The sequence below is a fragment of the Numenius arquata genome, chromosome 10 (assembly GCF_964106895.1).
Source record: "Numenius arquata chromosome 10, bNumArq3.hap1.1, whole genome shotgun sequence".
Classification (NCBI taxonomy): domain Eukaryota; kingdom Metazoa; phylum Chordata; class Aves; order Charadriiformes; family Scolopacidae; genus Numenius; species Numenius arquata.
This window is the reverse complement of record NC_133585.1, coordinates 40,425,656-40,440,823: the sequence shown is the minus strand read 5'-3', so window position 1 is coordinate 40,440,823 and position 15,168 is coordinate 40,425,656. Positions and strand designations below refer to the sequence as shown.

The following is a 15,168-nucleotide window of genomic DNA, read 5'->3' as shown; positions in this document are numbered from 1 at the left end:
GTATTTTTATCACACAGCTTTTCCCAAACAAGCATGTATAGGCATTTCAGATCTAATTCATCCTGCTATGTACCTTTGGTTGTAGAGAATTTGTTAATAAACAGTCGAACTGAAAAGCCCACAATTCTAAAACAACGGTCTTAACTAAGCAAATATCTCTTTCTCATAACCTGAAGCATCTTCTTATCCAGGAGAAAGACACATCTGACTTTACAATAAACTAACTTTTTTTAAGAAATGAGAAGCTGAATCATAGGAATGGTGAATTGTGAAGAGGAAGACAAGCTTTCAGAGATGAGAGATCACTAGCCAGTTAAATATTCTCTACCAAGATGTAGCTAATAGCATCTAGTCATTAATTATTTTAATCTTAGGGGTCTATCTCTCTACGTTGATGATGATGATTATAAACCAGAAAAATAAAATATTATTTTAAGGACATATTATGCATTCAAATACGTTAAGGCACTTTGAGTATTTAGGACAATTTATCATAGAATGTCATGAAGGAGATGGGGAGGTTGGCACCACTTTTTCTGGCACTGAGCTGGAACTGTGGCGGAAGTCGCCCTCACCGTAATGTTGCACGCAGCAAAAAGTATTGTGTAATATCAAGACAGTGAAAAAAGAGAAGAAAAAGCTTTCGTGCTACACCCTGCATTTGACCCAGGATTAAAACATGCAGTGACTTCAAATCAAAACTAGTTTTCACACATTTAAACACAGAAAGTGATTGTGTGACACAGAAACCTGTGATAGAGTTGACTGGATTCAGAAGTGACCCCTTCGCCGTGTCCTGTGTTCCTCAGAACGAACATTCTCTCATTATATCTACTAAGGCATCTGTAGGAGCCAAACCTATACAGTGCCAAAGCAAGTGGGAAGGCTAATGTAGTTTGCGTTTATTATACATGCCAGTAAAAGCTTTCTTATGTTAGACAAAGAGGCTGCAACCCAAAGGAGGCAGAGTGTGTAAGAACATTCAAGACTTAGAACGCCCTTAAGAAATGAACTTCATTGGTATGACTGGAGATGGAAAGAACCATTGCAAAAATGAAGCTAAGAAAATAAAACTAGGTTGAGCAATGCATTATGATTTATGCACACTATAAAATAAGAAGTGTATTATAATTCCAACATATTTTTAATAACTGTTGAATGGAAAGACCTCTTTCAGTAATTTTAATATTTGCCTGTGACAGTTTTGTAGTAGTTTCATATTGCAGACTCTTCTCAGAAAGCTGCATTTGATATTCAGAAAGTTTCTTATTGCTGTTACATACACTACCCCAACAAACATATTTTTGAGTAACATAAGGAGGAAAAAACTATGTCTGTCTAACAGCTTTGTCTGAATTACAGATCCTGCTACAAGACTGCTCCAGGCAGACACAACCGAAAGTTATTACATGCTTATGGACCCTCCTAATTTTCACTAATGGAAAAGCCAAGCTTCAACTATTCTATCTTTTGATATTGATGGGAATATTCCCAATTTATTTGTAAGGGGCGACTTTCATTTCATGCTGGTTGTTATATGTTGACACCTTTGACTCTGCAAATTCCGCCTTGAAATTCCAGAGCTTGCAGGATACCAGCCACCCAGCCACTCTTTTATTTCCACTGGAATGTACAAAAGTTTAATCAGTTTTGCATTATTTTTAACCAGGAGAAGAATAAAGAAGATAAAGGGCTACGTTTGGCAAAACACTTCAACACATGCATAATTTTTACCACAACTTTAGGTCCAATCGATCTCAAATTAAACAGATCTGAGTTATATGCTAAAGGATGGATTTAAATACATGCTTAACTGTGTTTCTAAGTTTGCGGCAATATTAGCAAATACAGCAGCAAAAGAGGAAGAGAAAACTACTGTAAAATCAACCCTGACTTGAGCCAAGAAGCAAATGTCTTCTATAAACCCTTTATGATCCTTAGCTGCCACAGACATCTGTAGGAGTCCTCCCACTACATTCATTAATTTGACATACTGGACTCGCTGCCAGCTGACTTCTACGGTGTCAATGAAGGATTTGTGAGAACTGAGGCAAAACTGCATAGTTTTCTATGAAAAAGAACAGAATAAAAGTCTTTTGCCCAGCTGCGTGTTCCTTCCAAACACAGCATTTGAAATGATAGAAGTTATTTTAATCCATACTGATTTTAAAGTATAAAGTAACATCAGTAATAGGGTTCTAATCCAGAACAGCACTTCAATACAAGCTGAACTTCAGGCATGTGTAATCCCTGATGTCCCACTGGGCTATTCACGTACCAAACATTTTGGTATAAATCCCAGCTTGGAAACAGCATGTGCAAGTCAGAATTACACTCATTGGTGTGAATCTGAAAAATAGAATCCCAAAAGGGCCTGGAAAACATAGCCTGGACTTTTTAAAAAGAAGAAAGAAAGAAAAAAAACCAAAACAAAATAACAGCAAAAAAACCCACAAAACCCCAAAACAAAACAAAAAATCCCAAACCAAAACCCAAAGGATTTGGGTTTAAAGAATTAAGGCTTTTGCCACAGTCTAAGTAATCCTAAAAACTAGAAAAATTGTCATGTCTTTTACCCGGACTTTATTAAGTCTTAGTAAAAAGACTAAGTTTTTACTACTTTACTAACTACTCTAAAAATGGAAATGGATAATCCTGTTGTTTAATGGGAAAGTTTCCTGTGCTGGAATATGAATGAAAGTATCATTTAGTCATTTCCTGAAACAACGAGGATTCAGGATATGTTCAAATGAACCACAGGATCAGTTTTCATTCTCCTGCATGACAGAGACATTTACGAAGTCTCTTAAATACTGATATGGAACCAAGATTTCCACTAAAGGAACTGAACAATATCGAGGGAAGGAAAAATATTTCTGGATCCTCTGGATACCATATATTGAGATTTTGAGGTGTCAGTAACAACTTTAGAACTTGGCAGACATTTAAATGGTTTCCATGGCAAGTTTCCATTACTAATGATGTTCCTAAATAGAGAGGTAATAATGCTAGAGCACCTCTAGAAAGAATTAGGATGCCATTCCAGGCATATCTAGCAGAATACTAACTAGCCTTAACAAAAACCTAGCCTGTAAGTGAAGCTTATGACAGACTGCTGACAGATAATTCTATCACTCTCGTTAATTTTTCATCTCCTTCTATCCTTTGTCTTATCATTGAAGAGACCTTTTTCTAATAAATGTGCTAACACCATCAGCACTAAAGAACCAAACAGCTTTACTTACCTAAACACCACTAACTGATTGTCCATTGATTCAAACTTACTGGTACCATAAAAAGAAAAAAATTATTTCATGTTCCTCTGAGACGGACTAAAATAGATGCAAACAGAATGGGTGCTACTGAAATGCAGCGGTTCCTAACGCAATGCCAGCTCTGACAGCAAGACTCATCCTAATGACCTTATTTGTACAGAAAGGTAAAACAGATGCCAAAGTAGTAAATGAAGAATTTTTAATTCTTTTCCATTGTGAAAAGAAACCAGATTTCATTTAGGAGATTTTTTTTTTTTTTTAGGATTCATGCAAATAGCATTGTACCCAGCATGGATAATTTCCCTTTCTATCTTCACATTAATTTATCCCAAATCACCTGGGAAATTACACTTGAAACCACCCAAAACCCTTCTCTTCATTAACTGTGACATTCGCTGTTTGTATATCAGTCACAATAATAAACACTCATTGTTTCCCCTTAACTCCCAGCTGAACACAACCTATAAACAAAAACTCCTGTAATCCTGGGACTAAAATTCAAACAATTCAGCTCTGGGCAGCAGAGAGGAACCAGCTTCATCTAACTGCACCTGTGTAAAAGCTACACCTCTAATTCCAGTAGGTCACATAGGGTCCCTGTGTCAAGTAATAATAATAAGGAAAAGGGATACTTCCTAAAAGCAGTTTGTCCCGGTTTAAGGTGTTTAAAATACGCAGAATGAGCAATCTGCCCTAGGCTGTCTGAAATACAACACGATGCAGCCATGTCCCCAGCACCATGAAGCAAGAATGGATCGTATACTTTCAAGGGCAAATATTTATGTAATTAAATATCCAAGTAAAGAGGAAGGGTAATGTACAGTGAATGCAACAAACCCCAGCATTTTTTCCTCTGAGACATCTTGGTCCAGTACATTAAAAAAAAAATTAAATCTATAATATATGATTATGAAATAGTTTGGCTGGTTTTTTTAATGCTGCTGTTATTTCAAATATGAACTCAGTACCAAAGTTTGACTCGCCATTTGACAAAGTTATTTGGCATCATATAGACAATTCAGGATAGCCAGACCAACATATTACTGATTTCTTCAGCAAGACAGGCCTGAAGCAGCAGACTGTGTTTGGGTTTGATTTAGAAAAGATTAGATTATGCAAGTCAATTTTGCCATTTGAGTTGGCTGAATACCAACTGAGTTATTCTGAACCTTTTATCTGGTACAAGATTCATGGAGTCATCATATTCAGCTTGATATGGCACTCATTTTCATAAACCAAGACAGCAAGCATGGCTACAGCTATATAAAGGCATAGCAAATGTATAGCTAAAAGTATTGTGCTGGATATATATTCCTATATTCCTGTTTGGGAAAAAAACAATATACAATTTCTCTCTTCAGGACAAGACTTCGCTGATGTTTCAAATTTACAGACACCTTTTTGTATTTTATTTTTAACCTTTGTGTAAGGAATCGTAATAATAAATATAACGAGAGACTGTAAGCCTTCTTAGGGAAATACAGCAATTTTTCTTTGCAATTGTCCAAGCACTGCAACATCTGAATCAAGACAGATATTCTAAAGCAACTCTGTCAGTCCATACCAGAGTCACATAAAGCCAAGATCTTATGATTGAATGTATCAAAGACATTATCAAAGTGCCTGATCTCTGCCTGCTATGAAAAGCTCTGAAGGCTGAAAAGTATCCAGGGGAAAAAGAAAAAAAAAAAAAAAAAAGGAAAATTTAAAAACCCTCAAAGATGACATGCTGCTGGCTTTGGCTCGCTCCTGCCTCCTCCGAGATCTGACCTTATGCAGAAGGGTGACTGTGCATTCAGACAGAAGAGAACTGATTGAGGGTTTCCTTATTTGTGTCACAGGGAGCTTCCATACATTCGCCCACAGCTTCAGGCCACTTGTCCTAGGGGAAATACTATAAAGCCTGTTGAAATCCACATATTCAGCAATGGAAGCAGCCAGCCCTCCCCCCGTGCTTGCTTTGTCCCTCCCCCTGACTTCACATCTGCTGGAGCTTATTTGTTAATTCACCCAAAAACTTGGCGGGAGAAAAAAATTGTCTGAAATCTCAAAGAAATAGTTTAATTTTATGCTTTAGCTCAAAGAAAGTTTTATTTCTGAAGAACCGGTCCAACTGTGTTGTCAGTGAAATAAGCAGAACTGGTCAGAAAATTTCAGCCAAAAAAAAATTTCCTACCAGAAAAGCAAGACAGCATCAAAATTATTTTCTAGGACAAAGCAGAACTTCTTGTGAGCTGCTGCTGGGGGTGTCTCCAGTCTCTTCCCTTATGAAGGCTGTAACTCATCTCAACTACATTTCCTATAATGCATTGCAGTAATTTATGCAAGTGCAAAGCATATTGACTCGAGAACAATTTTATTTTAGATCAATATGGGAGAGCATCATATTTGTATATACTGACATTAAAGGCTTTCTGATCTTCCTGTTCTGCCAGAATTTTTGACACCTCCTTTCATTGCCAATTTTGAATGAAATAACTATTTAATAACAAATTTTCCAAGCAGAGGAAGGAAAAAAATAGAAAAAAGAGGGGAAAAAAAAAAAAAAGATAAAAGAGGCACTTCATATGCCATAGACATTATACAAGTATTCATCTCAATGATTTTCTTCTGGTTTGCAGAGGAAATGCTGACATTCCTGTTATAATCACTTTCTGCATGCCTAACGAGATCTCAAGTCCTGAAGTCATCGGTGTGACCCCTCACGTGTGCCTGGTCCCACTCACTGTAACCCTCGTCTGCATAAAGATCTGTGGGGCTTTGGCTCTGCTGCAAACACAGGAAATAACATCATGTACCGGACAGACAACAGCTTAAAAAAAGAGTTATTGAGTTCAAGTTTTGAGAATGATTGATGCAGGATAATTCACAGTAGTTGTGTAAATCAGGATAACTGATTCCATCCATTCATTTGAAGGACTTGTTTCACTGATGGTCGTCGCTCTCCTAAGCCTTTTGGTGGCTGACAACAGTTCTAGGTGACTACACAGCTTAGCGACAGCTGATTCTTAACTGCAGTCAGTCACAACAGCAAAAGCAAGGCTTGAACGTGGACACGTTTAGCAGATCTCTTAATATTGCAAGCTCTCAAGTAAGATTTGGTCTGAGCAAAAAGACCCTTTCCAAATCTAACATGCACAACCCTGCTCTTAATTTTCCCCTTTGATTGTTTTCTTCAGCCAACACTTACCAGGGCTTCGGGATCTTTACTTTCTTCACTGTTGCATCCATAATAGTCTGGGACTTTATCCAAATCTTTCATGTTCCCTTGTGTTCCTAAACCCTTATCGGAATGACAAGCCTGGCAAATCGGTGCATTGCCCATATCAGTTCTTCTGCTGACTCCTACAAGTGGGATTGCCCTTGCGCCACCGAGGGTGCCCAGCGTTCCCAAAGGACAGCCGACGATCCAGGAGGAGGATCCCAGCCACTCGTACCAGACTCCTTTCCCTGAGCCGTCCTGCGTCCCAGAGAACCCGAAACCCCAGCAACTGCGGGCAGCAGTCAGTGACCATTTCCAATTCAGGCGCTGCCTGTCTATTTTTACACCTACCAGGCCAGCTATGCATGTAAATGGCATTGGGGTGGGGGAACTGCTTTCCAGCACACAGCCTGCCTGCCTAGCACATAAAGTTAAAGTCCCACTGAGTGAAATGCCTCTACACGCGAGGGTTATTGAATCACCCAGTTGCATGCCTTTTGAATGTTTTGATTTTTTTTTCCCCTACTGAGCTCAGTCTCGCTGCGTTTGCATAAAGCACTGAATTTCAGAGTGTTGCTAATGCCTTCTGAGTTTCTAACTCATAAAAGATGATTAATTCAAGTTGCATCTATTTGATACCTACCAAACACGACAAAATGTATGAATATAGATTTCACAACCATTTCATTCCTGCAATTCGTCCAGGGTGGCTGGAACTAGATGATCTTTAAGGTCCCTTCCAACTCTAACCATTCTATGATTCACATGGTATTTCATGCTCATGTAGATAATAACTGTGATGAGCTTGCTTTTGAGCAGATATATCCCTCGGGTTTGATTTCAGAGGAGCTCAAATGTATGCAAAAAGGCTCTCATCTATATCATGTCTGATCTTGGTTTGGGTTAGGGTTGCTGGGTTTTTTTAGCTCTAATTATTAAACAAAAAACCACCAAAGCAAGCAAACAAACAAAAACCCCACCAAAACTAAGAATAAGAACATTCCCTCTAGGTTTGACTTAGTTATCATGATTGCACCCAATAGGATAAAAATCATTTTGAGGATTGCATTTTGAAATCCACCCATTATCCCAGTATAGGCCCACTGCAGAATTAAAAACAAAACAAAACCCCCACAAAGTTAGCTGAGAAATAATTAGCAGTTTTCAAATGCTTCGGGAACAGCTGGAGGTAACGGAGACAGACCGCCTGTCTGTAGGTAAGAGAGTCCCGTAGAACATATCACAATGCACACGCAGCCCATATGTGGAGCTGGGCAGGTATTTGAAAAATTAAGCCCCAAATTCCTCAGAAACAGGGTGATCCTCAAAGAATTGTAATATCTAGCCAACGTTTTTCCTTTGGGGCTTCAAACTATTGCTAGTACTGCAAAACACGTCAGCAGGCAGCTGTCCATAGCGTCCTATTGATCTCTACCCAGTTACCCTTCACAGCAGTGTCAGTCATAAACACAGAGAGCAAGCTCTCCCCAGCCCCCTTTTAGGGATTATTGATCAGTATAGGGTTCTCTTTTCTGTTAATTACTGTGAGGTAGATTTAAAATGGCTCTCTAATTTTCACTTGACTAATGAATGCTCCAGGATGGGATCATTCAGCTCCTTTGAAAAGCCTCAGGTGCTACGATGTGTAACGAGTATGAATACATGCTGGATAGATGCATGCACAAAATAGTTAAAGTCGTTACCACTTTTGATTATGTGATTATATACTTGTACGGAATGGAATGAAACTTGAACTATAAAATATCCCTGACAAAAAAATTTTTGCCAGCAATTGGCAAATATAAGAGATGGAATGTTTAATCTTACATTCAGACAGCCTGAATTTCAAATATAAAAGGGCTAATGAACAAGTAAAGGTTTCAGCTCATGTTAAAATTATACATTATAATAATAAAATATAATATGCACACACATTACTTCTTAGCTATGGGCAGGTTCAGATGCGAGCTGACTATAGCCCAGACCACTGCAACTGCATTTGATTTTTGGTTCCCACAACACTGAGAGCACTCACTGCCTTTAATTGATACCAATGATGTTTCAGAAATTCTCATGCAAGGCTAGCGGTCCCATAATTAGCTGAAACTGACCTTCTTCAACTCTTCCAAGGCATTATCCTATGACAGTAAGGTGTATGTACATTGCCATAACTTTTTCATATAGTTAGGAAAAAAAAAATAAAAGATGCAAGAAGGAATCCCATCAATACCTGACTAACAAAGTTCATACAACCAAGGTACCAACATAAACTGGAAATAAAAATACTTGGATAGAGGAATCTATTTAATGTGAAATGATCTTAGTAGAAAACATAGAAGAGAGTGAAACAAGGCATCAGCTCAAGGGGAAAGGGTGGCACAAAGCGAGTGGTACACATTGCTTTGAAATAATGCTTGCAGAAAGCAGCAATCTGTGCAGACATCTGATGGAAAGGAACAGATAAACTTTCTGCCAGAGCCTTCTAACAATATTACCGTTGTTTGTTAAAATGGTTCAAAGTCATTAGGGCAAATTACTCAGAAAGCAAACATGTTCATGTTTTGCCAGACTTAGTTAGGACATCATATTCTAACAAAGTATATGTCTTATGGTGTAGGATTGAAAGCCTTTGTGGAGGAATATGTTGCAGTATCTTTGTACATTCCCATGCTCTTTTTTGCTGTTGTTGCTTGGGCTGTAAATCTATCCCCCATCAGGCAGCAGTGAAGAAACCAAAACACAAAGGCATGGTTTTCAAGCATGAAACTCATCCCAAAGCATCTCAGTCCTCCTCTGTGTTCAGAAAAGTCAGAGCCTGCTCTGTGTCATACTGCCAGAAATGCTCCAAAGCCCCACAACCTTGCATCTCCCTCCATAGGGGAGCAGAATTTTCTAAAGAACCTCCTGTAGGTACTTCACTGAATCCACTTGTTTTCCCCACGCTTTAATATACCCTTTACTCCTCAGCAGCACAAGAGACCTTCTTGTGCAACATTAACTCCAAATCTTAATTACTCCCTTAACACAAAACCTTCAGAAACACTTTGAAGTGCCTAGTAAGAAAGGGAGCAGAGCATCTTGTATATCATAATTAAGCATTGATGCTAGGATAGCAAGCAGCTGACTGAGATGGGATCCCTCTCATCCCCCAAGATGTTGATACTATAGGAGAAACACAAGAAGACCTCAGTACCCCAGAAACCCACCTTTTTTGTTCCAGTCTAAGACTTGCACTCATGCTTGAAGTGTACATATAAGCCTCAGGGCTTTTGAGGGAAAAAAAATCCCACTGTGCTTTGAGTGTTTAAGTTTGCCACAGTACTTGCAGTAGGTGCAAACTGGTTCATTCATCTTGGCAGGTTTTCCCGAAATTAGCCTTGGAAAGCAGCAGCCTTAACTGTGTCAGGATTTTAATTTCTTAAGATAAATATTCTGGCAACGTGCTTGTCAGAAACTCCATTCTTCCCACTCCTCTGCCTTCAAACCCTAGTTATCCACACATCCCAACTTTCTTCTTGGCCAATAAACTTTTGAGTTTGAGTTTTCACACATTGAATTCTGTCTGACACTGAGAAAATGGGGGACGAACCAAAGAACTGTGGTGCTATTTAGAGCAGCCATGGGACTGCCCTAGTTTACCTGTTGCAAATTGTCACGACACTACTCTTTGCTTCACTACAATTTCAGAACAGCCCTCTTTCTCTTGGCATCATTCTGGCACGATGTGGTGGGTCGTTATAACACTTTGATTAGCTATTGCTTGGGGGGAGAATTCCATCACTGTTGGGAATTTTCTCCTGGCAACTTTTGCACTTTTGTACACACACACACACACACACACACACACACCCCAAATAATGCAAAGTGGTCAGAATTGACAAAAAAATGCAGACCCGCAAGCTCAAAATCCCTGGTAAAAACCATTACTAGTATAACGGCTGTAAAAATATAGAACTATATGAAGACTACTAGCAGCTGCCTTCTCTATTTCAAATCATGCTGTAGGCTTTGGGAAACATCCTGGCTCCATCACCTGAACCAGGCAGTTATGATTATCAGCCTTTCAGCAACACAAAGCCAGTACACAAAACAACAGACAAAGCCCTCGGCAGACTTCTGGGAATTGCGTGCTGTAACATTTTTCCCCGTGAAGCACAGCAAAATACACCTTCAAATTTCATGCTATAAGCCAATTACAGCCAGTACATTTGCAGGAGTCTTACTTTGCTACATTTTATACTTTTTTAAACAGTTTTCCTAATAGTGACATTTAGAAGCAATAAATCTGTGGATAAAATCAAATACAGTATAGTGAAGATATTAATTTTAACTTGACCAGAACGCACCACATTTTTTTTTTGACAGAAAGGATGTCTACCATTTATATAACGCCTGTTCTGAACAGCATCAGACATTTTATTTTATAAATATGTTTCTCAGGTACTTGGCTTGGTTTAGATGTTAGCATGAAACAACTTCTAACAAAACAACTACCACCTCCTTTGGCCAGCAAACACCACCGTATATTTGTGATTCTTCTTATGGTCTGGTTTATATGCAGTTTGCCGTATCTAAAAATACTGGACCTAGTCAAAGGATGAAATACAGATGTAAAACACTTGGAAAGTCCTGTAAATTAAAAATTGAAAACAAACCCCAGAGATAAACAGAGACAGTATTGCCCGAGACCATATAAAACACTATGTGAAAAAATCAGAAGCCTTACCATCCAAAAGATGAATGTTAAAGACAAAATAATACTGAAATAAATGTTTTTGCAATGTAGCATTGCACTTTTATCATACTTATGCATGTATTATGCTGCATGTCACCAAGAATAAAAATAAGCATATAGCGATTATAATTTCATCACCAACAAAAATTTACTCTCGTAATTACAGTATTTCTTCTGTCACCAGTTCCTGTTTTCACTTTTCCAAAGATTCTTGCACTAAATGGAGTCATTGCGAAATACTCTGACTTTCCTACTACTGGCCATCAGAAAACCAGGGCAATGCCAAACCACTGATTTGCTGCTACTTGCAAAATCTCAACTAAGACCTCAAAGACTAATAAGTGAGAAGCAGTGAAATCAAAGCTGTAGTCTAATGTCCAGATGGAGACTTAATTTTAAGGGATACTGTTCAGCAGTCCAGGAATGGCACAGCTTGAGTCTTGTAAGATGCATCAGGACTAGGGACAGACACACACCCAGGGAAGCAGCAACAAAAGCAAAACTGCTCTGCTGCTATGACGAAGGCTTTTTTACCCTTTTTTTGCCATTACTACTAAAGCTTAGTTTGTCAGCAGAGGTTTCAGTTATGCACTAATGTAGCACAGTAGCTAAAATAACAATTCAGGAGGTACCGTAAAAATATTTAGTGCTGCAAAATAGAAGGCAAAAGGGAAAAATAAAGAAAGAGAGAGAAAGAGTTCCAAGTATCGAGAAAAATCACAACCTATATATTGTTAGTGACATCAATGCCCAACTTTATTATTGTAAATTCTTTCCCCAAAGAGGTATTTCCCATTACATTCTTATGGTTAAACATGGTAATTAAGAAAAAGTGAGAAAAGAGACTGTACTGGGACCTATGTATTTCTAGAAGATTTCCTGAATTTTGAAATGTTTCCTAAATGCAAAGTCTGTCACTCTCAGGGATTCTTCTATGGGAAGGTCAACTACAACATGGCTCGCTTGTTTCTGGCAATCATACTGGGTCAGACTGTGAGCTCATGCAGATTATAAACTCTGGTGATTTATGCCTTTAGATCATTTATGCCCCCTTTATGTTTTACCGTTGCAATCATTATTTCCCCAAAATTCAGACTTTTCTTTCTTCTGGTATCTACTGTACGTTGGTCACACAGGCCACAAGAAGTAATTCCTGAAACCCAAGCAGCCTTTATGAAGGGGCAGTAGTCTCCTGCAGAGGACCTAGCAGCAAATCCTTTTCAGTTTAAATAATTTGAGTCCAATCAATTGCAAAAATCTATTCTGAGCCATTTTGAAGAGGACAAATCATTTTGCTGTGCTTTAGATGGTGAATCATTCAACACATTAAGCATAACGATCCTCTCCGGACAACAACAAAGAGCTCTCAATCCAAGTAGTACCATATGTTTTTGTATCCCTATGAGAATCAGCAAACAGGTAACCTGGCTATTAATCAGCTGCAGCTACATACAGATCCTGCAGTACAGAAGGGGCACAGGTGTGACAGAATTGGGAAAAGATTGTTTCATGGATAGGAAAGTTCAAAGTATGTAAGATACACAATTCAAGAAATATACTATGATTCTATACAATCTCTGTTATTCTGAAATATTTATGGCCCCCTTGTGAATTTACAGGGACTTTCCTCCACACACAAGCCACCAGAGCCTCCAGCATTGCACAGATAAAAGACATGGAACAAAAATAATATACACAAACAAATAAAGAAAACTCAAAGTGTGGCCAATTCAAATGCAAATGTACAGCATACTGCCTGATATACCCTTCATATACTGGTTAGGGTGTAAGCAGGGGCAAAAGGTAACCTTTTTATTCCAGTATTCCTAGTGTTTAAATATGTAATCTACAGAAGTATCATATGAATTAACCATTAATATTTTGGTTTCCTGTGATTCAAAACATCCTAGTTTATTTCATGCTTGTTTTCATACCTATTCACAGCAGGGGAAAACGTCTCATGTGAGTTCTGAGGTAATGAGGAAAAAAGTTCATTTCCCTTCTACATATTATCAAATGATCAATATGCAAACTGCTAACAGAATTGCTTTCTTATTAACATGTTACAATCAATTTTCCTGTTTGAAAAATGCAGAGCAGATTGTGCAGAGTGTGTTTATTAGGGCATTACCCTGGGATTTGCCCCTGGATGCCCGACTCAGCACCTGCGGTGTAGCCTCAGCTCACTCTCCTCTCATTTTGGCTTGGGCCGTCAATACGTGAAAAAAAACGTCGCTTATACTTATATGGCAAAATTGCTATAACGCTTTTGCAGTATCTGTAAAATTATGGGAGCTTTTGGATGAGAGCTGTGACACAGGAAGATAAAAAACAAAACAAATTTTCATGGTCTATTTTATAGAGAACCCCCCACAGGCACAGCAGTTTACGTATCACATACATCATTTTCACATAAAAATTACAGTTGATATTTCTTTTCTTTCTCAGCCCTGCTTCAATCTTCCACTTTCCAAAGAGAAATATTCATCGGAAATGAAACATACATGTTAACATCAAACACTGAATAACACGCAGGAACTATTATAAGGATTGTTGACTGATCACAGAACTCGCAAAATTTATGACTGACTTTAAAAGTCTGGGTGGAAGCAGTGGAAGGAGAAGTATTCAATATCATTTTATCAGCTGGTCTTAATCTGTTTAATTTGCTGACCATCGTTTTCTCAAGCCATGGTAAAAAAACCTGCAGGATTGTATGGGCAGTTCTTCAGCTGGAATCAAAGCATAACCATGATTTGTGAAATTAATACCCGATTGATTGCAACTGAAATGCAGAATCATCTTGTTCTTGTGGACTTGTATCTTTGCCACCCTTGTTTTGCCGATTGAAGGAAATACTTTTACTGCATAGCAATAATTGTATTTGCTGATATATATACGGAAAAGTAGTTGTGTTACAAGATTACAGCTCTTCACTAAATTAAGAAAAATGCATGCACATGCTCTTGAGCATAAACACGGTATACGCAGGAAATGATGGAGAGCCACTGCCTCAAACGCATTCACGGTACACTTGGCCAACACAGAGGAAATTTAGATCAATTTAGTCGTGCAAAAGCCCAATTTCGCTTTGATTAACGCTGTGGGATCTGACAAGGAGCAGAAATCTAAGAGCAGGGATGCAGCAAAGCTTTCGCTGCATCAAAACACAAATCTCAGGGTAAAGGGTTAAGAACGCAGTTCAGACCCACCCATGCCAACATAACTGTCGAGTGTATTATCACTTCTTGTGCCAGCTTCCTCTCCTTTCCTCTTCGCTTCTCTTCAACAAAAGTAAACATTTTTTGAGAACTTCATGTGTTTATGTGCCTCTGTGGCAGCAAGCTGTAATTGGTACCTATTTGTCTTGGGCAGTCAGTCTAAATCTAAATCAAATATCTGGCCCTTGATTAGCTCTAATTTTTGTTCCTTAACACAGACGGGATACTAATTCTGCCTTAAGCCATCTTGTAGGATTTCCTGAAGCTATCTTATTCAGAATTTGGAATATCCAAGTAAGGCCCCAATCCTCTTCTTTAAGATAATCATCCTATCTTCTCTTTTGAATACCGCAGCAGGAGATCACTGCTGTCTCTGAAAATCCCAGTCTCTTAAGTCCTTGTTATTGAAATACAGAATGAAGAGAAACAGTCCCACTACAGACCGTTGTACCTCTCCGGTGCCTTCCCCCTGAAAGCACCATGTGGTTACTCCCATTGTGGTAGGAGAAACGTTGCACCAACCCTTTCCCTATGGCCATTTGAAGTTCTCATTTCTCTTTGATTTCTTAACAATTTTATACAACTTTCAAAGACAAAAATTCCATATTTTCATGTAAAATCAGTTTGTTGAGGGAATATATATTTCATGTATAACATACAAAAGATAGCATGTCTCATATATATACATATATATACAATATCCATAATAGAGTTTTCCACATGATGCATCTTTTG

General features: G+C 38.4%; 1 protein-coding gene across 1 annotated transcript in view; it reads right to left on the bottom strand.

The window, feature by feature from the left end:
- Positions 1-6,600, bottom strand: part of ANK2 (ankyrin 2) — a 166,045-nt gene extending 159,445 nt beyond the window's left edge. The window contains exon 1 of the mRNA XM_074154943.1: positions 6,466-6,600. Coding sequence (XP_074011044.1) covers positions 6,466-6,600 — 135 coding nt within the window. The remainder of the gene's footprint in view (positions 1-6,465) is intronic.
- Between the last annotated feature and the right edge of the window lie 8,568 nt (positions 6,601-15,168).